The sequence below is a fragment of the Stegostoma tigrinum genome, chromosome 32 (assembly GCF_030684315.1).
Source record: "Stegostoma tigrinum isolate sSteTig4 chromosome 32, sSteTig4.hap1, whole genome shotgun sequence".
Classification (NCBI taxonomy): Eukaryota; Metazoa; Chordata; class Chondrichthyes; order Orectolobiformes; family Stegostomatidae; genus Stegostoma; species Stegostoma tigrinum.
This window is the reverse complement of record NC_081385.1, coordinates 22,178,182-22,204,209: the sequence shown is the minus strand read 5'-3', so window position 1 is coordinate 22,204,209 and position 26,028 is coordinate 22,178,182. Positions and strand designations below refer to the sequence as shown.

The 26,028-nt window shown below is 38.7% G+C and overlaps 1 protein-coding gene across 11 annotated transcripts in view; it reads right to left on the bottom strand.

Annotated features, from left to right (window-relative positions):
• gramd1ba (GRAM domain containing 1Ba) overlaps window positions 1-26,028 on the bottom strand; it is a 562,055-nt gene that overhangs the window by 84,087 nt on the left and 451,940 nt on the right. For all 11 annotated transcript variants that reach the window (XM_059639094.1, XM_059639090.1, XM_059639091.1 and 8 more), the window contains one exon: window positions 13,008-13,028. In XM_059639094.1, the coding sequence (XP_059495077.1) occupies window positions 13,008-13,028 (21 nt within the window). The remainder of the gene's footprint in view (window positions 1-13,007; window positions 13,029-26,028) is intronic.

The window sequence follows — 26,028 nt, the reverse complement described above, 5'->3', positions numbered from 1 at the left end:
GACCACCTTTGATGCCAATTCTGGCATTATGAAGAACCTGAGGAAGGTTCAGACTAAGATACGGAAACATTTCTATTGGCCCGGGCTACATAAAGATGTTGAATTTTGCCATACGTATTATATGTGTCAGGTGGCAGGAAAGCCACAGACAGTAATAAAACTGACCACCTTTGATGCCAATTCTGGCATTATGAAGAACCTTCCATGCAGGTCATGATTGACTGTATAGGTCCCCGCCCTAAAACCAAAAGTGGGAGCCCATATTTGCTAACCATAATGGATGTGTCTACCAGGTTTCTGGAGGCAATTCCATTATGAAATGGCAAAGTTGTGAAGGAGTTGCTTGCTTTCCTAACCCATTATGGACTACCGAGGGAGATGCAGTCAGACCAAGGGTCCAATTTGACTGCCAAATTAATTAAGGAAGTCATGGATAGATTAGGCATCAAACACTTTAAATCAAGTGTGTACAACCTGAATCCCAGGGAGCATTAGAACGGTGGCATCAGACCCTAATGGCAATGGTGAGGGCTTATTGCCAGGATTACTCCAAGCACTGGGATAAAGATATCCCATACACATTGCTGGCTATTAGAGATGCTCCAAATCAATCTACTCAGTTTACTTTACTTGAACAGATATTCAGATGCAATGTAAGAGGGCCTTTAAAAGTAATTAAGGAAAAGTTGATAGGTCTGAAGTCAGAGATCTCATGGTTGGATTATGTATCTGAGGTGAGAGAAAGAATAAAACGGAGTAGGTGAATTAGCTAGACGACATTTCAAGGTGGCACAGCACCTACTGAAGCAAGAGATAGGTAAGAAATCTAAAATTTGTACATTTGCCCATGGGGATAAAGTATCTGTCCTGTTACCAGTGGTAGAAGATCCCTTCAAAGTAAGATTTCGTGGTCCCTATCAGATTGAGAACAAGGTATGTTAGCTGAATTAGCTGGTAAGATGCCAGATAGGAAAAAAAATTATGGAGGGAGTGTCACGTGAACTATGACACGGAAAGGGAACGGGAGAAAACAGATATTAATTACTTCCACTCAGAGTGAGGAATCAAATCCAGATGATTTGGATAATTTATTCAATTTGAATAAACTGGATAATGAGCAAGTCTTTAAAGAATGGATATGGTAGTAAGCTATCTGTCCTAGGAATAGAGAACTGAATTGAAAGACTTCTTACAGTGCTATGAGGACTTGAGTGAAAATAGAATGGAAAGCACGAACATCATAGTACAAGGAGGAAAAAAAACAGAGTTAACGTTTCGGGTTCGGTGACCCTTCTTCAGAACTATGAGTATGAGTACCATCGAAAGAACAAAGTTACCCAAGGCACAACCAGCAAATATTCCTTTCAGAAAAATTGACAAAGGCAGCACAGAACACTCTGGAAGACAAGTAACCTGGCCTTAATTTCAACAGACTAAATAATTTTTTTCTTATATATAAGTGGGACTTGTATTTATTGGAATAGCGTACAATTAGAGTCTTGTTTTATTCGGGAGTAGTGAGTAGCGAGAAGGGGTTAATCCAGTTTGTTAACAGTTTAGTTAAATTGTTCACAGTTAGAGTTAGATAAATAAATTGTTACTTGTAAAGGGAGTGTCAGGGATTTGTTTTATTTAACGATTAGAAGGCAGGTTATATGACTTTTCACACTCCTTTTATAGATTAATAAGGCAAGGTGCTCTACTTCAGTGTTTGAGTTTTGGCAAACAGAGGGGAATCAATCTCTACTTTATAACATATTTCCCATATTTGAAAATCAACTAAATGCAAAGAGAGGCAAGGAGGCAATTTTGCATCTGGTCAATGTTGGAAAAAAGAGGTTCTGACACTGACTGGAAGATGTGGGCCTTAAGAAGGTCTAAAATAACAAAACCTAAACTAACAACTAATCAAATCAATAAAGTATTAGGCATAATTTTGCAGTGGCTGAACTTTTAGGTTCTCATTTCCAATTTATCATCCATGTATATGAAGGAATGTGACTTGAGAGAAGTCAAGGTTAACTATCATGTGTCATCTACAGCTGAGTAAACCAAAGTCCACAGAGAAGGCGGTTACAAAACTCTGTTACTGCTGCTTTGGCCAACACTGAACACACAGTTGCCCACTTGTAAATGCAGTGTACAGGTACACTGTAATAAGGGTCAGCTTAGAAAGACATATCAGAGGAAGGAAAATGGGGAAAATGCGATTGGAAAATATGGCAAACATTGCAAACCTTTGTAAAACACCAGCAGGGCAACAAGGGATCAGTTGAAACTCATATAGTATTAAATAAAAGGATGTCTAATAAAAATTCACAGGCATTATAAACCACATTAACGATGGATGGAGCCTCAGTGGACTAGGGGGTTGACCTGGAGGCATCCATTGGTGTATTCGGAGTTAGAGTCAGAGACTTAGGAGAGATCTGACTCATTTACCTAAGAAATACTGAACAAACTAAAACTATGCCTAACTGGAGTATCAATACAATAGACCCGCACCCCCCACATCCCCCACCCCAGCCCAGCCAATCACTCACACTGACCAGCACCCTTTGCCCTCTGAATCAAAAAAAAGCCAAAAATGAGTATTTTAGGGGTGAAGTGAGAGAAGAAAATCTGAAATTGAATGAAAAGGTGGTGGCTACCAAAGACGTGCAAGTCAAGATAACTGGCAGAAAAGTTGCATTTGTATTTGAGATCATGTTTTAGTCTCAGAAGGTCTTGAAGAAGATGGGAATTGGTTAAAATAAAAAGAGGCTAATTAGTGGATGGTTGGGTAGAGTCCTAGTAGTCATTCCAACGCAAGTTTTTGTTTAAAAAAGAAACTACAGTGTGGAAGCAGACCATTCCGCCCATCGAGTCCATATCAACCCTCTGAGGAGCATCGAATCCTAGACTCATCCCCTATACTATCCCTGTTAACCTGCATTTCCCACAGTTAACACACCTAACCGGCTCTTCCCTGTACACTATGGGCAATTTAACACGGCCAACACACCTAGCCTGGATATTTTTGCATAGTGGGACGAAACCTGAGCACTTAGAGGAAACCCACACAGACATGGGAAGAATGTCTGTATGGAGTTTGCATAGACTCCCAATGCTCAAATCGAACTTGGATCCCTAACGCTGTGAAGCAGCAGTGCTAACCACTGAACTACGGTGCCACCCTAAGTTGTGCCTAAAACCAGTTCAGACCTGACTTAGGCTAATACATCAGATGAAAGGGAACATTCAGTCGAAGGTCAAGGATAAAATAAGTTCTTCTTTGCTTCCATAAACACAAATTCATAACACAAAACTTGAATTTTGTTTAAAAGGCACTGATCATCATCTACTCAGTTTTTGATATTTGGCAACAATGAAGGTAAAGAAAGGCTGGGTCACTACAGATTGATCCAGCAGGTGGTTTGAAGGCTTGTGCTGATGATATATTGCTGTTTAATTTGTAGCAGTTATGACAACAGAACTGTAACTTGTATAAAGTCATCCACCACTTGCTATTACTATGCTCAGTTAGAAGTTATTTCCTTTGGTGGGGGAATCTGGAATAAGACTGCTTAGTATGAAAATGAAAACTAGGCTATTTAGGTATAGAATCAGGTACTGTTTGTGCATACAAAAGACAGCAAAAACGTTGAAATCACTCTGGATGCTTGGTAGTGTCAAGACCATGAAATTTAGGTAGCTAAGCGGAATTGCTACACTGGTCAGCAACGATCTGTATCTACCTTAATATCTGAACAACCTTGAAGTTGCATGGCCACCACTTGTTCCTACATTTCAACAGGTTCAAACACAGAGTCTTTTCAGTTCATATTTTGATGCCACCTAGAGGTAGATGCTATTGCTACTGTTTAACCAGCATGTTTCCACACAAAGCATCTAAACTATGGCCAGGGCTTCCTATTTCTGCACTGATTATCTTACTGCAGTCAGAACATTGCAGACTGACAGAAGAACAAAAGGAACTTCAAATCATATGCCTAAAATGTGAGCAATTTTGAGGATCAATCCAAAACATGCTTTGGGAATTGATGCCTTTGAGTCAGAGGCATCAAAATTTAGTTCTGTGAATGTCATCTCGAAGTTCAAATAACCATGACATAATTTGCAAGTTTGTCCTCTGAAATCTTGTGTGCCTTCAGGCTTTGGGAGGTCTGTTCTTGGCACCTTGGGCACAATCTCACACAGATACAGAGAAGATAGAAGCAGAGGGAGGCCATTTGGCCCTTCGAGCCTGCTCTGCCATTCATCATGATCATGGCTGATCATCCAACTCAATAGGCGAATCTTGCTTTCTCCCCACAACCACTGATCCCATTCACCCCATTTGCCATACCTAGTTGCCTCTTGAATACATTCAATATTTTGGCATCAAAATGGTAACGCATTTCACAGGCTCATTACTCTTTGGGTGAAGAAATGTCTTCTCAACTCCATTCTAAATCATCTATCCCGAATCCTCACACTGCAACCCCCGGTTCTCGACACACCCACCATCGGGAACATCCTCCCTGCATCTACACTGTCCAGTCCTGTTAGAATTTTATAAGTTTCAATGAGAACCCTGCCCCCACCCCCATTCATTTGAACTCCAGCAAAAACAATCCTAACCTCGTCAATCTCTCCTCATACGTCAGACCCAGCACCCCCAGAATCAGCCTGGTAAACCTTTGCTGCACACCCTCAAGAGCAAGAGCATCCTTCCTCGGGAAAGGAGAACAAAATTGCACATAATATTGAAGATGTGGTCTCACCAAGGCCCTGTATAACTGCAACAACACATCCCTGCTCCTTACTCAAAACCTCTCACAATGAAGTCCAACATACCATTTGTCTTCTTTACTGCCTGCTGCACCTGCATGCTTACCTTCAGCGACTGGTGTACAAGGACACCCAGGTCTTGCTGCACTCTTCCCTCTCCCAATTTACAGCCATTCAGGTAGTAATCTGTCTTTTGTTTTGCTTCCGAAGTGAATAATCTCACTTTTCTCCAAATTATACTGCATCTTCCACTCTCAGAGATGGCAAGCTTTGAGCCAGGTAAAACATTTGTTGAAAAGAGGATGGTGGCACTCCCAAACCTCAAGGATGCCTCGATTTCACCAGAATTATGTTACCTCAATAAGGCCTGAGGTCAAAAATCCTACAGTTTTGTCAATTCAGTCTCTTAAATGGCCAAAAAGGGATTACTTTAGGACTTCAGCTCACTGCCACTGGGAGTAACCCAGCTGTACACCGGTCTATGATTAGTCATCCACACTGGCCAACCTTTGTTGAAGCTAACACCTGCCCTTGCTGCTGGCTTCCCTACCACACTCTTCCCATAATACCATACCCACAAAATGCCAACCTGCAACCTCCTTCCTGCTAACACTGCTTAGCTTACTCTTGGGTCCAACACAAACTTGGAAGTCAGAAGGCTCTTCTGGCAGCAGCCACAACCTGCTGCAAAGCACTGATGAGAACAGGAGCTGCTGGGCAGGATTTTCACCCCAGCAGCTTCAATCCAGGTGAAGAATCATTGATGCCTTATCAGTGCCTTTTGGCATGTGGTTTAGCGGGCCTTCCCTGGTATAGGCAGCATTAATCTCTTTCTAACTCTCCAGCTGGCTGATGTGACCCCCACAATCTCAACAAGATTCTACCTTTCAACAGTGGATAAATCCTAAATCAAAACAGTAAGATATGTTACTGTCAACAAGCTGAAATCTTGGTTAGATTTAAATTTTACACGTAATTTCCATGGACCAGTGCCAGGAATAGATATGCAAATCTCTTTTTTCCATATGTGCACAAGTCAGACATCTTCACACATGTACATCATGGAAATCAATCCTTTAGTTCAACTCATCCATACTGACCAAATATCCTAGATTAATCTAGGTTCATTTGTCAGCCTTTAGCCCATATCCTCTAAACTCATTCATGCACCCATCCAGATGCCTTTTAAATGTTATAGCCATATGAGCCTCCACCACTTCCTCTGGCAACTCATTCCACACGTGCACCATCCTTTGCGTGAAAAAGTTGCCCCTTAGGTCCCTTTTAAATCTTTCCCCTCTCACCTTGAACCTATGCCTTCTAGTTTGGACTTGCCGACCCTGGGAAAAAGACCCTGACTATTCCCCGTATCCGTGCCTCTCATGATTTTATAAACCGCTATAAGGTCACCGCTCAGCCTATTCAGCCTCTCCCTGTAGCTCAAACCCTCCAGCAACACCCTTATAAATCTTTTCTGCACACTTTCAAGTTTAACAATATCTTTCCTATAGCAAGGAGACCGATTAAAATCCTATACTCAGTGCACTGATCAATGGAGGAAAGTATTTTAGAAAGTAACTCTTTTGGTATTATGCCCTTTCTTGAACTATCACCACATTGATTTTGTTTGAAGAGAATTTAATCCAGTGAGAAAGGTCAGTACTGGGTAATTGGGCACACTTTCATTCCCAATTGTTAATAGGAGGGATTTGAGGCAAGAGAGATGATGCCTCCACCTGAATGACGGCACTTAAAAAGAAAGTGATGGAAGTATTTAACTTAAACAAAATTAGCATTTAAAAGTCTCACAAAACACCAGTTATTGCTCTTACAATCTGATTTGAGGCTTAAAATACAAACAAAAGAAAACATTCTTGTCATTTAGAGATTTGAACATCAAAGCCAAATCAGAAGCCATGATCAGATAAGACACCTAAGACTAACTTTTTACTGTCAAAAGCAACTCCTTTATATATCACCTAAATTTGGTTGCAATGTCATCGCTGCCAATGAGTACTTGAACTCAGAATTATTGTACTTAATGCTAGAATCTCATGGTCAATTTCTACCTCAGTATACTGTTATTAAAGTGTATAAAACAATGTGAAAAACCCTAACTCAAATATAAAGAGTTCATAAAGTGCGAGTTACTATAAATTGAAACCACTACTTGCATGTGTAATACATTAAGTATTTTTAAATGTTGTATTTACATTATCTTTTGTGAAAAATAGAACTACAACCATTGAGAGATAGTAAGAACTGCTGATGCTGGAGTCAGAGATAACACTGAGTGGAACTGGAGGAACACAGCAGGGCAGGCAGCATCAGAGGTGCAGGCAAGCTAATGTTTTGGGTCAGGACCCCATTCCTGAAGCAGGGTCCCAACCCGAAACGTCAGCTTTCCAGCTCCTCTGATGCTGCCTGGCCTGCTGCATCACAACCAGTGAGGTCATTTGTCAGTGTCTTAAAATGATATGGTTTGCAATCCTCCATCGTATATATTTAGAAGGTGAGCTGCATGGAGTGATGGTGCAAAACAATCAGGATTAGGCTAAAACATTCAAAGTTGCTGCTGACTCAACCATTATTAGAAATAAACATCTTTAGTGCTATGATAGGGATAAGGATAGGGATAGGGATGTACTTGTTTGAAGAGAATTTAATCCAGTGATAAAAGGTCAGTACTGGGTAATTGGGCACATTTTCATTCCCAATTGTCAATAGTAGGGATTTGAAACAAGAGCGATGATGCATCTCTCTTGTTAGGGATGAAAAGTTTTCTACAGGCCTTGCACATTAACCCATACAACAATGTGAGCTGAATATGATTTCTGTTCCCTATATTCTTCGCAGAACAATATATTCAGCGATCTACCATCACCGCAACTTCTTCATGACCTCAAAATAAGTTAACCAATTTTACTGTTGATTACTTTTACACAATGAAATTATGTTTTTATTATTGTAACAGGAGTCCACATGCAAATGCATTTTTTTTAAAAAAGCATGCAATTCAGAATCTTCGGGAACACATGTAATTTCTTAAGTTATTGAATCTGCAGGAATTATGAGATCCGCTGGATCGTTTTCATTTTTTGCTTACATATGCTTTGCCCATTTTATTCATACATAAGGAGCAAGAGGGCAACTAGAGAAAGGGTTGGCCCACTCAAGGACAAAGGAGGGAAGTTATGCGAGGAGTCAGAGAAAATGAGTGAGATTCTTAATGAGTACTTTGCGCTGGTTTTCACTGAGGAGAGGGGCATGACAGCTGTTGAGGTTCGGGATAGATGCTTGATTACTGTAGGTCATGTCGGCATAAGGAGGGGGGGAAGTGTTGGGTATTCTAAAAGGCATTAAGGTGGACAAGTGACCAGGACCAAATGGGATCCATCACAGGTTGCTGAGGGGAGCAAGAGACGAAATAGCTGGGGCCTTAACAGATATCTTTGCAGCATTCTTGAGCATGGGTGAGGTCCCAGAGGACTGGAGAATTGCTAATGTTGTCCCCTTGTTAAGAAGGGTAGCAAGGATAATCCAGGTAATTATAGAACGGCGAGCCTGACGTCAGTGGTGGGGAAGCTGCTGGAGAAGATTTTGAGGGATAGGATCTATTTACATTTGGAAGAAAATCGACTTATTAGTGATAGGCAGCATAGTTTTGTCCAGGGGAGGTCATGTCTTACCAACTTGATGGAATTCTTTGAGGAAGAAAACAAGTTGATAGATGAGGGAAGGGCTGTTGATGTCATTGAAATGGACTTCAGTAACGCATTTGATAAGGTTCCCCATCGTAGGCTGACGGAGAAAGTGAGGTCGTATGGGCTCCAGGGTGTACTAGCTAGATAGACAGAGAACTGACTGGGCAACAGGAAACAAAGAGCTGTAGTGGAAGGGTGTTTCTCAATATGGAGAACAGTGACTAGTGGTGTTCCACAGGAATCCGTGTTGGAACCGCTGTTGTTTGTGATATACAAAAATGATCTGGAGGAAGGTATAGATGATCTGATTAGCAAGTTTGAGATGACACTAAGATTGGAGGAGTAGCAGATAGTGAAGGAGACTGTCAGAGAATGCACTAGAATATAGATAGATTGGAGAGTTGGGCGGAGAAATGGCAGATGGAGTTCAATCCAGGTAAATGTGAGGTGACGCATTTTGGAAGATCCAATTCAAGAGCAAACTATATGGTAAATGGAAAAGCCACAGGGAAAATTGATGCAGAGAGAGATCTGGGTCTTCAGGTCCATTGTACCCTGAAGGTGGCAATGCAGATCGACAGAGTGGTCAAGAAGGCACATGGCATGCTCTCCTTCATCGGATAGGGTATCAAGTACAAGAGTTGACAGGTCATGTTGCAGTTGTATAGGACTTTGGTTCGATCACATTTGGAATACTGCATACAGTTCTGGTCACCACATTACCAAAAGGATGTGGGTGCTTTGGAGAGGGTGCAGAGGAGGTTCACCAAGATGTCGCCTGGTATGGAGGGTGCTATTTATGAAGAGAGGTTGAGTAGATTAGGATTATTTACATTAGAAAAACAAAGGTTGAGGGGGGTTTAAAATTGTGATCCGAGATAATGGGAACTGCAGATGCTGAAGAATCTGAGATAATAAAGTGTGGAGCTGAATGAACACAGCAGGCCAAGCAGCATCTTAGGAGCACAAAGGTGACATTTCAGGCCTAGACGCTTCATCAGAAAAGGGGGATGGGAAGAGGATTCTGAAATAAATAGGGAGAGAGGGGAGGCGGACCAAAGATGGATAGAGGAGAAGATAAGTGGAGAGGTGCAGTGGGAGAGAGATCCCCTGAGGTTGGTCCGGAGGGAGGAGGGTAACTTCTTCAGGTTAGACATCCTGGAAGAGGCTTCGCAGCGAGGTTAAAATTGTGATCAGAGATAATGGGAACTGCGGGGGACCTAATTGAGGTCTACAGAATTCTGAGAGGTAAAGATAAGGTGGATAGCAAGAAGCTTTCCCCCACCAGAGAGGGGGACTCAATTACTAGGGGTCGCGATTACAAGGGAGAGGGAAAAAGTTTAAGGGAGATATGCATGGAAAGTTCTTTACGCAGAGGGTGGTGAGCGCCTAGAACTTGTTGCCAGCGGAGGTGGTAGATCCAGGCACGATAGCATCATTTAAGATGTATCTAGACAGATACATGAATGGGCAGGGAGCAGAGGGATACAGATCCTTGGAAAATAGGCAACAGGTTTAGATAGAGGAACCGGATCAGTGCACGGTGGAGGACCGAAGGACGTGTTCCGGTGCTGTAATTTTCTTTGTTCTTTGTTCCAAAGATTGTTTATTAAAATGATCTTGACATACAGAAGAAAGAGATTTCATATTAATGCATTTGTACTGTTATATAACAATCTAATTTCATCTAATGATGCACAGAAACAGGCCATGGGATGAAAGAAAGTCAGCATCAAATGTGGCAGTCTAGATGATTGTCTCCACGTTATTTAAATCACGGAACAATACAGCACAAGGGGAACCATTTGGACCACTCTGCTTCCAAAAAAGTTTCTGTCAATCATGCTCCCTTGCTTTTATCCCATAGCCCTGCAAATATTTTCCTTGGAATATTTGACCATTTCCCTTTTGAAAGTTACTTCTGAATAAGTTTCCACCATTCCTCAGACTGTAACAACGCAGTTCACAAAAAAATCCTCATCCACTTCCCAAATCCCATACCACTACAGATGCGCATTTTTACCTGATCAGTTTAAATTTGATTCCTTTTACTCTTGACCCTTTGGAAACAAGTGTACTGATGTCAAAAAGAATAAGCATGTTACAAAACGTTTTTGACAAACCTTCATTTGGGAAAGAGAAAAATCAGAAGGAGCCCATGTTGTGACAATATTGTACATTTTTGAAGAGATTAGGGTAATCATGTGATGGACTTTGCGAACAATTGAAAAAGGATGGCATGGTGGTTCAGTGGTTTGTACTGTGGCATCACAACGCCAGGGACTCAGATTTGATTCCCACCTTGGGGTTTGTACATTCACTCTGTGTCTGTATGGTTTGCTCCAGATGCTCCAGTTTCCTCCCACAGCAACAAACATGTACAGGTTAGGCAGATTGGCCATGGTAAATTGTCCACAGTGTCCAGGAATATACAAGTCATGTGGATTAGCCATGGTAAATGTGGGATTATGGGGATGGGGTGGGGTGTGATGTTTTCTGGACTTGATTGGCTGGAATGGCCTCTTCCAGACTGTAGGGATTCTATAATTCTAGGTTGTCAGACTCTGAAAAGCATTTATATAAATAAACACTGATCTGATTTGAATCCATTGAGCATGGAGGAATTGGGAGCCCTTGGGAAAGATGCAATAGCAGAATGTGTTTTTCCAAAATATAATACACACTTCTGATTACAACAGTCCTTTAAACACATATGACTCAAGTAGTAAATCAGTCCCGTAGGAATTAGCATAATTATGCTAACACTTGGCTGGCTCTAATCTTAAACTCTGCCCAACTGTATCCATAGATACAAACTACACAGGAAGACATTAGTAGACATCAAGGCTTGATGCAAAATTACTGCTTTAGCTTTAAAAAGTAATCCTCCATTTTGTTTGTGTTGTTTGCAATGATCAAACACTAGGTGGCTTCAAAACATATCCAACCATTTGTTATTAGGAGGCAACAAAAACTCTATTGTTAACTACAATTTTACTGTAAATCTCAAATAGAATATCCACAACCATTGTTGGGGCAGGCAATGCATTGTCCTCAGAAACTGCTTCCAGGTTTTTATAACAAGATTAAGTACTTGATCAAATTCCAATACATGCAATGAATGTTGAAATACAGAACATTTTCCCCCAGCTATCATGCTTCTTGAACTACCTTTTGTTACAAATCTACTCATGCAGTCTGAATATCTTCCACAGAATTGTTCTTTTTTTCCATATTAAACATACTCTGATCTAGTACTGTATATCTCAATATCAGAAATTGGCAAGTACTGAGTGCAATACATCATTAGCATTACTTATATAACATGCACAGGATGAGCAATGCAATTATTCCCAGCCATCTTGTGCTAAAAATTATATTCAACAGAATTGTAATATGGTATATAATGCAGCATAACTGTAGCTTAACATAATCAATAATGCACTGCCCATGACATGAAAAAAAATCTTTTTAAGCATTCTATTTACTTGCTGCATGCAAGAAAGCAAAGTTAGTATACAATTAAGTATGTGCATGATTTCAGCATGCACCACTAATACCCATGATTAAAATGCATTCCGTGAACTCATTGGGGGGGGGGAAAAAAAACTTCTTAACTGAAAGGATTCAGCATTTACTGCTGGATAGTGGTAAAGATTAATAACTAACAGCTACCTCAGAGGCTGGACGATGGGGATATCTAAAACACGACTGTTCCAGAGAAGACAAAAAGTAATCAGTGATAAAGCAGGTCCTTAAACAATAACCAAATCTTCTGCTCACATGAGTTGATCTGTGTTGTGAAAGAAATTAAGTCATTCTCTTCAAGTGAAGCCCAAGTGAGACCCGAGTCACAGATGTATTAATGGAGTACAAGGATGATCATTAGATGCCCTGCTTCGGCACATCTGCAGCCCAACTTGAAAACTGAGTCAGTAAAGAAAATGGGAGATATATTGATCAGAATGACGGTCACCCCTTTGCATCAATAATTCAGTTGAGGTACTTATGGTTACAAACATTTATGCTTTTCCCATTCCTGCAATGGTAAATTAAAGGCACAATTCTCTTTTAGGGTTTTACTCCTGTACTTAACGCTTAAAGGGAATGGAAAAAGTACTCTATCCCTTAATTTTTTAAAAAATATGTAGTTTTCCTTGAGATATCAAAGAAATATTACAGAATACAGCCATCAAAAGGAACCTGCAGCTTGAAACTCTAACTCAAAACGTGCTTGAGATTTCTTTCCTCAAATTTATTCAAAATGGTCTTGTGCTGTACACAGCTGGAAACAGAAACTTGAGTTTAATATTGGTATTTCAATGACCTTTCATAATAAATGAATAGATCTAAATTATTCAGACATACAGTGTGTTCAATTCATATTGAAGCTTTTTTATTATCTGACAGCACATGCAATTATGTCAAAAATAGTTGACTAAAATCAGTCATAGCATTAAAATGGGATAATTTGTGCTCTGATGGATGATTAACATAAAGAAAACATAGATATTAAACAGGAAGACTTACATTGTACCAGCTCTGGCTTTTCTGTAAAAGAACAAAGCAAAAAAGAATTGTAAATATCAATAGCGGAAGAGAATTTCAAGGAAAAAGTAGGAAGAATTGACTCATTACCATGTCCTATCTGGTATATCTAACAAAGAAATTCCAAACTAACCCGGCCATTGAAAAGGTGTCAGGATTGTATGTGACACTGGTTTTATATTCTACCAAATTTTACTCACCATTTAAAACAGTGAAGACTAATATTGGGTTGGATGTACTGTACAACCACATTCTACCCCATCCTAAGAGTTTCTTACCTGGCAAATTAGGACAAATTTATTCCCTTACTGTCAAAGCAAAAGAGGCCCATTATCCTTCGAATTTCAGAAACAAGAAAAATATTATTTCCAGCACCAGGGTGAGTTCTGCTAAGTTCAAATCTGCAATACTGTATGGTATAAACCAAAATTCCAATTTACAACTTGTAACAAGTCCATTAAAACTATCATTTTTCAAATAATTTAGGTCATGAATGGTTAAATTCCAACAGTGCTCAAATCCAGCAGGATTGCTGATACAACTTACATATTACCATGAGATATTATTTGTTTAAAGGAAGCAGGTGTTTGCTGACTAAGCTTTTGCTGATAAATTCTGCTTCTGAAAAACTGAACAAGATAAATGGTCTTGTAACACTTCTGCTGTGATCATGGGTTTCAAAGTGAAAAAAAAAACGCACACAGATGCATTTTAAAATTAAGGGCTTTAGCATTTATAACACTGAAACATTTAATCATTTGACACAGATTTCACTTTTTCCATTTCAGAAAAGAACTCAGTCTTCAATTTAGCCTTTTTAGTGGGACAAGTGGCCCATAATCCACAAAGAAAAATCACTTTTGTGTGGGCAGAAACACAACAGTGGGGCATCCAATTTTTTAATACCTGTAGAAATTAATCTTTTCACTTAAAATCAAAATATTTGAGTTGTTTTTTGACTTGCATTGTAACTACACATATATAGATGTTTTAAAAGTAATAAATAAATACAGTACTTATCATTTTGAAGTCCACCTTATCAAATCAAAATAGAATGCATGTACTTTAAAAATCTCACAGATTAGGTTACGCTAAAGTTCACTGACATAATCACAAACTCATAAGCTTCAATGAACCACTGCAATCAGGCAGCAATTGGTACTGAATGAAATATTTCTGAAATAGAAAATCTTCTCTTATGCTTAAGTGCATGTACATTTAAAAACGAGGTGGGCTTCCAGGACTGGATGTCAGGCCATCTGCACAGGTCTATAAAGGAACTTGCAGCGGGAGTGAGACGATCCACTGGCGATGGTCCATAGAAGTAACAATGACATGGGGAGAACTGGGAAAACATTCTGCACACAGGTTATGAGAAGTTAGGCACTATATTGCAAAACAAAATCTCAAAAATTTACATCTGGATTGTCACCTGCATTATTTACAGATTGGCACAGGGTACACAAAATTACAGATACAAACATGGCATAAAAAATTGGTGTGGTAGTGGTGCATTATGGTTTGTGGGTTACCAATACCAGTTGGCATCAAATTATACAGATGTAGTTTACCAAGAGTAGGTACAAATAAGATAGAATTTACATAAGATAGTATTACAGGAAATGAAAACCAAACATTGGCAGGAAGGAGTCGAGAGGGAAAAAAAAGACTATGAGAAAACAGTCAAGATCATATATTACAAGACCAAGACTAAACTGAAGGCCCTGTATCAGAACGTAATTCCATAAAACAGTTCAGTTGTATATAAATATCAAACAGTTTTGACATTTTAAATAAACTGCTGAAATACACTTGAAAGAAAAAGAGGTACAGTGCACAGTCTTTTCAACCTTGCCTTACAACTGTGTATTGCTGAGATTATTGGGAGTTATTTAAATGGTAAGGATTAGAAAACTGTTCAAACTTGAAAGAGGAGCATGTTAGAGTACTTTCTAAAATTTTATAATAGCATGACAAAATGGAAAAGGCAAAGTCTCTAAAAATATTTTAAGCAGGAAACAAGGGACATGGGGAAATAGAGCATCTAAGGTATGGTATCTCTGCAGGAGTTCCTCAGTGTAGTGTTCTTGGTCCAGCAATTTTCAGCTGCTTCATTAATTACTTTCCTCTATCCTAAGATCAGAGATAGGGATATTTGCTAATGATTAGACAACATTCAGCTTCATTCACAACTTTTCAGATAATGCAGTCCAAATGCAGCAGAAGCATAGTCTACATTCAGGCTTAGGCTGATAAGGGCTACTTACATCACGCAAGGGTTAGGTAATGATAATCTCCAACAAAGAAGGATCCACCTATCACTCAGCGACATTCAATAGCATCACCATTGCTGAATCCCTCACATCAACATCCTCAGAGTTATCACTGACCAAAAGCTGAACTAGATCAGCTACAAAGGCAGGACACTGGCTGTGAATTCTGCAGCAACTCGTTCCTAAGTCTTCAAAGCCTGTGTGCTTATCTATACAGTAGAAGTGCAATGGAATGTGCTCCACATGCTGTGAGTAGAATGTTAGCCTCATCCAGGACAAAGCAGCATTTTTGATTGGCATCCCGTCGAACATCTTGAACATTGCTCATTCTACCACATTCGTACATCAATAGTAAAGAGGGATCAGAACTCATTCTGGGAAAAATGAATCAGCTTCTGGACAGAATTCAGAAAGTTAAAAAGCAAGCCATTCAAGAGAAAGTGAAATGTTAGGATGGGTAAAATTTCTAGTTTCATTGAAAGATTGATTCAAGTGGACCAAATGGCGTATCCTTAACAAATTCAAAATATATTTAATATATTTGTTGGAAAAGTGAACAATCAAATTAGATCAAACTCTTCTACCCAAGGGATAGAATGTTGGGAATGGCATAACATCAATCAAGGTGGCAGCTGGTGAAAATGGATAAATGAAAAACAAGAGTTAAAAATAGAAAAATGCCATTTGCCATAGTGTTCCTAGAGTGAACTGTATATTCTTGATGGGCCTCAGTACTCTTTTCAGATCTACTAATTTTTTTAAAAATCAGAGATTTTCAAAGAGGTAATCAAGGCCTAATGCCCTCTTTATATAGGTGACTTATTACTGTTCACATTTTAAAATCTAAAAGATCAAAGTTGCTCTACACCTTTGTATGTTAACTTAATAGTGAAGGTAAATAACTAGCATCATAATGATCAATGCATGAAGAACTGACTAGTGATTATTACTGGGAGGTTCCAAGTCCAAGAAAATTTAAATAAGTAATGAATGTTTTGTATCCATAATCAAATTGTCATGTTACACAATGGACAAACTAAACGAAGAGAACATTCAATAAAGAATCATAAACAAAATTCTCATTAAAAGAAATATGAGCTAATTTCAACATACAATGGAATTTCAAACAGGTGATCATTCTGAACTTTCAGATTTTCCATGTCCTAAATTTCAAATTTGATATTTCACATTCTCCCCTGCCTATTCGCCTTCCCCCATTCTCTATGATGTTTTGAGGTCAAATCTTTTTGTAATACCTTGTACCCAAACCAATCCTTAGTCAGGATGTCATCATCGAAGATCATCATCTTTCCTTCCTAGTATAGTCTTCATGCTTTTAAAACCTCAGCTTGGTATGAGCTACCTAGGACTTTTTTTTCCACCTTAAGATACCAAAGCACCACGCAATTCGGTCTTTGTGAGATTTCTTGAATTTTAAAAATCTCTCAGAACATTTAGGCTTGTTCTACCCATGCTCAAAATATCGCTATAACCACCTGAGTATTTATTAACCATATCAATCCTGAAAGTTTACCTCAATCTCAATGTGTCAGATGATCACAGAATTTTATTAAATCTAACACCTTGAAATGCACGTTGTTAGAGTCTTTCTTTCCTTGTAAAACAACTGTGACGCAAATAAATTACAACATAGACTATTCGATGAATTCAAATTGAATTATGCCCACATCATATAATCTGTACAGATCATTATGACTGACGTTTTTGATCACATGAGGAGGGAAAATTCATTTAACATATTTCAATTTGAAGGGACCTGTCATGGAGGTAATAATATGACAATCTATGCAGAATTGTTTAAATGATGTCAAGACAACATTATAACATTGCAAAATAAATCAATGCGTTCTCCAATTAACCTGTACTAGTCTCTTTTTGAAACTATTCAAAGTTGTCAAGAGAACAGTATGGTGCAGCTATTTGAAGACCTAATTAAAGGTGTTCTATTGAACATATTTTTCTGTTTCAACATAATTGGTTCAACAAACATAAACAAGGACAACTACAATGGAATGAAGGCAGAGTGGACTAGGAAAGGAGTTGAGCAGCAAAGAAAGTTGAAGAACAATGGCAGATATTTAAGAAAATAGTTCATGGTACACAGTAAAGATCTATTCCAGTTGGGAAGAAGGATTCTAAGAAGGGGATAAGCATGGTTAAGCAGTGAAGTTAAGATTAGCATCAAACTGAAAGAAGAAGATACACTGTGGTAAAGATTAGTGGCAAGCCAGAGTATTGGAAAAGTTTCAACAAAAGACTACCAACAAAAAGAAGAATAAAAAACTTGGAGGGTAAATTCCTAGTAATATCAAGGCTGACAATAACAGCTTCTTTAGACATGTAAAAAGGGAGAGAGAGGCCAAAGTAGGATCCCTAGAGAATGAGGCTGGGAAGATAATAATGGGGAACCAGGAGATGGTAGGAGTTGACTAAACACTTTGTGTCAGAGTAGAAGACACTAATATTATTCTAAAATTGCGAAGTAACCAAGGGGTAAAAGGAGGAGAGGACAGAGGGATAATAATTATCACTCAAGCAGAAAGTGCTAAGGAAACTACTGAGGACAACGACTGGACCTAATGGAACGTATCTTTGAGTATTAAAGGAAGTAGCTACAGAGAGTGTGGATGCATTGGTAGTAATCTTCCAAGAATCTTTAGATTCTGAAAAAAGATCAGAGTATTGGAAAAATGGCAACACAACACCTTTATTTAAAAAGGGAAGGAGCAAAAGAAAGGATAATTATTCAACAGTTAGTTTACATCTGTTACTAAAAATGTTGATGTTTACTAAAAACAATATAATAATGTAGCAGCTGGAAATACACTACATTACACACTTTACACTGTGATGCAAAGCAAGAAAAGTCAGCACCTTTACCATCTACATTAATGGTACAAGATAAACTCCATTTTAATATAGCTGACATATCCAATACATGTTACTTATTTTTTCTGAAGAAGGGTCTATGTCCGAAACGTCAGCCTTCCCGCTCCTCTGATGCTGCTTGGCCTGCTGTGTTCATCCAGCTCTACATCTTGGTATCTCATGTTACTTATTTGACTGATTTTCCGAGTTACATGGTCTCAGCTAGTACCCTTGTTGAGTTATTTGCTATTTGATGCCCCTAGTTGCCTGCAAGGTCACAAAATGTAAAATGGATTGGAACAACATTACAGTGGATGGAATGCACGAATCCAAACAGTTGCTTTTACAATGAGTCCTGCATCTCACTATTGCTGTTGAGAGATCACAATTGTCCTGTGGCATCTAGAGGGTGAAACTAACCTGAGTAAAATCATGTTCCTTGCTGCACAAAAATATTTCATGTATTAAAATAACAACTGGATATATGCAGTAATAATAATTTAGAGGGAATATTGTGCAAACAGCATGGCTGTCGTACTTTACACAACTTCTTTCATGATTTAGCTTTGAGGAAGTAACCAAAAAGGTTGATGAGGGCAGTGTGTTAAATGTTTTTTACTTAGATTTTGGTAAAGCCTTCAATAAGGCTCCACATGGTAGACTAATCAGTAAAGTTAGATCATGAGATTCAGGGTAAACTTGCCAACTGGATACAAAAATTGGCTTGATGGTAGGCGAAAAGAGTGATGGTGAAGAGTTATTTTTCAAACTGGAGGCCTGTGACCAGTGGTGCCCACAGGGATTGGTACTGGATGCACTTTTGTTTGTCATATATATAAATAACTTGGATGAGAATACATGAGGCATGGGTAGTAAGTTTGCAAATGACACCAAAGTTGTGGAATAGTGGACAGTCAAGAAATTTATCTAAGATTACAAAGGAATTGAGATCGATTGAGTCAATGGGCTGAGGAGTGGCAGATGGAGTTAAATTTGGTTAAATGTGAGGTATTGAATTTTGGTAAAACATACAATGGGAGGACTTATACAATTAATGGTCGGGCCCTGGGAAATGTTGTAGAATAGAAAGACCTAGGGTTTCAGGTACATAATTCTTGGAAATTTGCATCACAGGTAGATAAGGATGTTAAGAAAGTATTTAGCATGCTTGCCTTCATTGCTCAGACCTTTGAGTATAGGAATAGGAATGTCACATTGAGGTTGCACAGGACATTGGTGAATGCTCTTCTGGGGTACTGTGTACAATTCTGTTCATACTGTTGTAGGAAGGATATTAAGGAAAGGATTCAGAAAGATTTACCAGGATGTTGCTAGGAATGGAGGGCTTAAGTTATAAAATAGGCTGGATAGCCTGGGGCTTTTATCACTGGAGGATAGGATGTTGAGGGTTGGCCTCATAGAGGTTTATAAAATGATGTACATGAAGAGGAACGGTTTGGAAGGATATGGGTCAAATGCAAGCGAGAGGAGTTTAATTTAACATGGTCAGTCTGGACTTGTTGGAGCAAAGGGTCTGTTTCCATGTTGTATGATTCTATAAATGGATTCATTATGATAAACAAAGATTATATCATGGGTGCAATGAGTGACGAAATAAAATACAAAAATATTGTGGTAACAGAAAAAAATTGACATTACATATAACCTACAAATCTATCGTGGATTAAAATATCTTTCGGCATACTATTGTGCAGCTTTAGTTTAATCATATTTCAAAGAAAATGAGACAAAAGTCATAGAAAAGACATTGGTTCTGAAGGGAAAAAATATGTAGCACCAATAATTTATGGTTCATTATTCAGTTTAATCTATAAGTGGTCTTGAAACCTGGTGAAGCTTCAATTCAGAGACAGTAGGAGCTGCTGATGCTAGAGAATCTGAGATAACACGGTGTGAAGCTGGATGACCATAGCAGGCCAAGCTGATTCCTCTGATGCTGCTTGGCCTGCTGTGTTCATCCAGCTTCACACCATGTTATCTCAGAATCTTCAATTCATTTTAGTTTCTGACAGTGCATCAATGCAAGGTTAAGTGCTGCGGGCACAAACTCCCACCCGCCAAAGTGTCCTTTTATTTAGATATTCAACTCTATTTTTCACGAAATGGTCGTTGCAAGGCTGTCTTTAGAACGCTGAAAACACTTACTTAAATCATAGAGATCACAGACAGAAAAATTGATAGTGGTTTACTTATGGGTAACTTTAGAGATGTATGTCTACTACCAAGCATGGATCAGAATTGGATCACCTCACAATATACAAACTCATCCACAGAACTCTTCAATATTTAAAAATATCAATTAAACAACAATATCGCTAAATAGATGTCAAAGCATAACTTTGTGATTCCAAATTATAACGTAGCATATTGTAGAAAAACATCTGCTGAACCCAAATATTTCAAAAGAACAAAAAGGATTGCTATACTGTACAATGACCTGCAGAGGACACTCATTCCCTTGATTCTCAAAAATCACTAAACTAAAAATCTGCATTATGCTCAATATCTCCCCTTGTCATAAATTCACTCTGATGCAACAGTAAAGATCAGATTCTTACTAACAATCAAAGCAAAAGATTCAGCTCTGCCAATGCAACAACTCAGACAGAACAAGGAGAGAAATTTTTGAACTAACAAGTTACAATTGACTTTGTTAACGAGACCTTTCATGACCTACTTCCACAGCATCTTTTGAAAAGGCAGTTTAAAAATCTCAGCAAAATGAATGCATCTGATCATTTTACTCAGCAGTCATAAAACTGAAGTTCTGTTATTTTGACAGTGATTAGCACTTTCCTATGGACTGTACTCAAACTTGGAGTTACAATTCCATGTACAATACAAACAAATGCTTGCTCTTAATGGGTTTAACTATCAATTGGTAAAACTCCTTTAAAAATTATTCTCAATGTGAAAGGCAAATTCAACACATAAAGGACTGATTTTTTTCTTAAAATGGGTACCATGCTCACTTTCATTTGTTTCATTTCAGGTGATCAAAACCTCGAGCATTCTAACTGTGTATAATTCCATAAAGGCAGATGGGCCAATTAGCGTAATTCATATTAAATCCTGCCATGGTTTACTGGTATGTAACATTGTTTGAGGATAAAATCTAGTTCATCTGGCAGAGTGCCATGCAATGTTAACATGATTTTTTTTGTTCTACAACAAACCTAGCTTATCGATAGGCACTGAATTTCTGGAAGCAGACCAACCTTAGGAGCATTTGTCAGTGCCCGAGTATATGGGATCCTGCTGTCTAAAGCACAAAAATAATGTGCATCAAATGTCTCAGTTACTTAGAGACCTCTGCAATTCTAAAATTCTAAAAGTATTTTACGTTATGTTTCATTTTAGTCAAGGTTTTAAAATAAGAAAAATGACTCAAGAGGCTTCACAGAAGTATTATCAGATCAAATTTCTACATAAGGACGTTAGGACAAGTGACCACCTATTTGGTGAAAGAGGTAGGTTTTAAGAAGCAACAGAAAGTGATGTAAAGCAATGCAGTGTGTCAGGGAGCAAACTCTAGAGTTTAGAGTAGCTGATGGCATGGTTACTTTCAGAAGAAGCCAGAAAACTTGGAAGAATATAGGTCTGGAGACAGTTACTGAGATGGAAAAGAAAAGATTGTGGAAGGGTTTGTCAAAAATGCTGGCTATTTACAAATCTAAGTATCAGATTAAAAACCATTGTAAATCAGCGGACCAAAAGTGATGGGGACATGATTTATGATACTGGCAGCAAAACTGTAGACCAAGTAAGAACTATTACATTCTTCCATGCATGCTTTCCTTTGGTGTTTATTTAATGGACATTCTAAGGATTTCTGCATCAGTTCCACATGCTTGAACATCACCAGATCCTCACATCATAGTTCCATTTACTGATTAAAAAGAACAGCCAAATTCTGAATCAAGTCAATTTCTTTTTAATCAAATTCAACACACTGTTAGTTATGGCTTAAAACTCTAGTGTGCATGTGTACTTCCACCAATGAGAATGCTGGTGTATTTGCGAAATGGAACAATTTCATTTTCCATCATTGTCACGTCAAGATACCCAAGAGAGCTGGAGATCAAACTGGTGTTCTTCGGGGTTCTATCTCGACCGAAATGGAAATTCAAATTGTAAATGACGTATACAAGTCACACCATAAGAGATGATGTTGGGGTTATTGCTGAGCTGGGAACAGTGAGGAAGATAGATGAATGAAATACTAAACTCAATTCCCCAGATCCCTTTGACCTCTTTATTTTGATAACAATAACTCATCTCCCACTGGACACTGGCTCAGGAAGTTCCTTTCAGCTACTTTCCCTTGAGGACAAAATTGACACACACTGTTTTAACAACATCCTGAGAAGAAAACTGACAAACAAAAGAGAGTCCAAATGACTCATAACTCTTTCTACTCGATGCTCCTTGAAGTAAAGGAGATCTGACTCGGTCCAATTATCACCATTTTCTCATAATGCTGCAGGACTGTGTTCAGAGAATTATTGGACGTCGAAAACTGCAAATAGTTCTGGTTCTCAACACTGACATTCATGACTTTCATGAGTACAAATAACTCAGGGCAGCTGACTTGGAAACCTAAACTGATTATTTGAAGCAGTATTAATACTAGGAGCAAAAGCAAAACACAGTGGAAGCTTAACATCCATAATTAAAACAGGGAATGCTGAAGAAACTCATAAGGTTTGACAGCATCTGTGCAGAGAGAAACCTAGAGTTATGATTTGAATCCAATATGACTGTTCTGAACTGGAAGAGCTAGAACATACTTTCCGTAAACATTGCTGTTTGGGGAGGGGGGGGAGGGGGGAGAGCAGGAACAAGTGTAACAGATCCTGAGGGTGCCCAGAGCAAATGACAAAGGGAGTGCTAATGGTGGTGAAGGAGGGATAGAGATGTAAAAATGGGTGTAAATTAAGGTGTGAAAATGATAAATGAATACACCACTTACAGCTAAAAGTCAACATGACACAAACAAGACAGGGTAGTGTATTGGAAATTGAGGTCCCCTTTAAAACTGTACTTCAGCAGTCAAAAATGTAGTACTTCCAGTGCAGCATGAAACCTCAGTTAAGAATTACTAATCTTCTACCAACATAAACAAACAATGTATCCTGCACCAGGTCGCCCTACTATCTGTGTGGTATTTTTGTTCTTTGAACGAATAAAAATGAACCTACAAATGGAGGTGGACAATGGGCTACAGTCATCCTGGCACCACACATAGCTGCCTATGGTCTGAGAGTTCTTAGAGTAGTGATCAATGCAGTACACATGAACAACACTCTGAATAAGGCATACCAACAGGAATAGGTGGGAAGGAATATTAGAAGACCCAGAAGAACAAATAAATGTATTCAGTTGGGAATATCAGGAAATTCTTGACATCAGCCTGAGTCAAGAACGAATACTTTGCTAACAAAGACTATCAAAGGCTAAGAGATCTGGGATGTGCAAGTGAGCTGCATCTATTTCTCCATTTTACAGAATGGCTTTGGGATTGGTAAAGTATCCTCATTTATTAAGGGTCCTATATTTACACTCTTTGGCTAATTAACTAATGTTCCACATCTAAACTGCTTCTTCTTAATGAACAATCAGGAAGTTTCAGACATATCAAACAAATTGTCTGCTGCCTACATCAGGCAAGTGCAATCATGGACCCATCAAAATCAATTGGGGAGCGTGACACATAAGCAAAATAGAGAGCAAAGTCTTGAACCAAAGTTGAGTTCTAGAGGTTGTAAAGTATCTGCATGCGAAATAAGGTGTTATTGTTTCCGCACTCCCACGAGCAGAACATTATGGTTCTCTGTGTCCTCGCTTTACATCAAAAAGAGTTACAACTTCAGAACATGACCTCTATACTCAATTTCTTTTAAATCTATCGCCCTGCCCCAGCCATGTATCGTTGGCTTTACTCTCAGGTGTCTAGACCCATTTTCTCATTTTCACACCTTCATTCACACCTGTTTTGCAATTCTATCTCTCTTTTACCATTATTAGCAATGGCATCATCTTTTGCACTGGGAGCCCTTAGCCTGTCCTACTTGCTCTTCCTCTTCCACACACCCTCCCCTCTGCCCCACCCCCACTCATCAACAGCATATAAAACACAAATTTCCAGTGACTTTCAGTTGTGAAGAAATCCTAATGGGCTTGAAGTGTTTTTTTCAGAAATAGGAGAGTACTTAGCAATCAAGTCATTTCAATGGTATTTGCAAATTAAAATTTTAATGAGAACTTGGATCAGCAAACTATCTCCTATGAAATATTCAATTATACGGTGTCATTGTTTTAAAATGACAGCAAGTAAAGCATATTAACTGTAACCATAATTTATTGTTAGAATATTACTCAATTCTAAAGGCTAAATATTAGAGATATGAAACAATTTTAATCCTGCAGCATATTGAAATAAACTGCACTCCTATAATTCCACATGAGGAATTTTTAATCAGGGCATTGCATTATGTGACTGAATGCAAAGAAAGGGAACCTCTCCACAGGAAAGGCAGCAAAATCCAGTAACCGGACCAAAAACGATAATGCCAGAGGCCTGGCAGCAGGCCTGCTTAAAAAGCCTGTGGTTTGAATGACATCCTATTCTCTGGAGTTTGGAGAAAGATATTCTGAGATCAAAGATGTGATCTGATGTGTTGACTGCACATTCCTTGCCTGAAGCCTCACAAATCTTAGACTAATTGAGACAATTTGATCTTTTGATATTTTTTAAGTCAGAAAATTATGTGGGTAATTATATGTAACCATATAGTACTTCCTTACCTGCTGTCTGCACACTTTTCAAATTCTATCTTGGAACCATCTAACCATCACATCTAGCCTCAAGTATTCCTTTCAAATCAAGGTCAGTCTCTTGTCCTCCACTCTTCACATGCTTTAAGTAGATACCCTTTCTTGAACCATTTCAATTGTGATTTTCTTTGTGTAGCACTTTGAAAGAAAAGCTTAAAATCTTTACAGGCTTTTTCTCACAAGGGATACTGCTGATTATTATGCCATTACAAGTGTAATTGTAAATGGTGGCTCAGTGGTAGCACTGCTGCCTCACAGTGCCAGGGACCTGGGTTTGATTCCACCCTCTGACAACTGTGTGGAGTTTGCACATTCTCCCTGCGTCTGCATGGGTTTCCTCTGGGTGCTCCAATTTCCTCCCACAGTCCAGAGATGTGCAGGGTAGGTGGATTGGCCATACTAAATAGCCAAGAGAGGCTGGGGATGTTTAGGTTAGGTGGGTTAAACTTGGGAAATACAGGGCTCGGGGAATTGGTCTGGGTGGGATGTTCTTCAGAAGGGTGGTGTGGACTTGTTGGGCCGACTGACTTGTTTCCATACTGTAGGGATTCTATGATTCTATAATTCTTCCAGAAATAAGTTACATCCTCCAAAACATTGGATGCAAACTTGATAACTATTTAGAAAGCAATGAATCGTTCTGAACGATATAGTTCCAACTCTTACCATGAAAATTCCTTGGTTACATTGTTTAATAATGCGGCTATGAATATATGTCAACAGGCATGAATCTCTAATGCTGTTGCATCAGGAAAAAAACTGAACAGCAGAGTCAGCTAAATGATAAATCAACATCAGAATCAATGACTTTTAACTATTTTTAGCAATAGAAAAAACAAGCCACCTGTAAATAATAATTGAACTCTGTGAATATCAGAGAACAAACCAAAATGATAACCATACATCTACCGTATATTAGACAAATCCATTCCTTTGAAAGCTCTCCCTAGTACCATAATACCCATCCCCAGAATTTTCTGTCC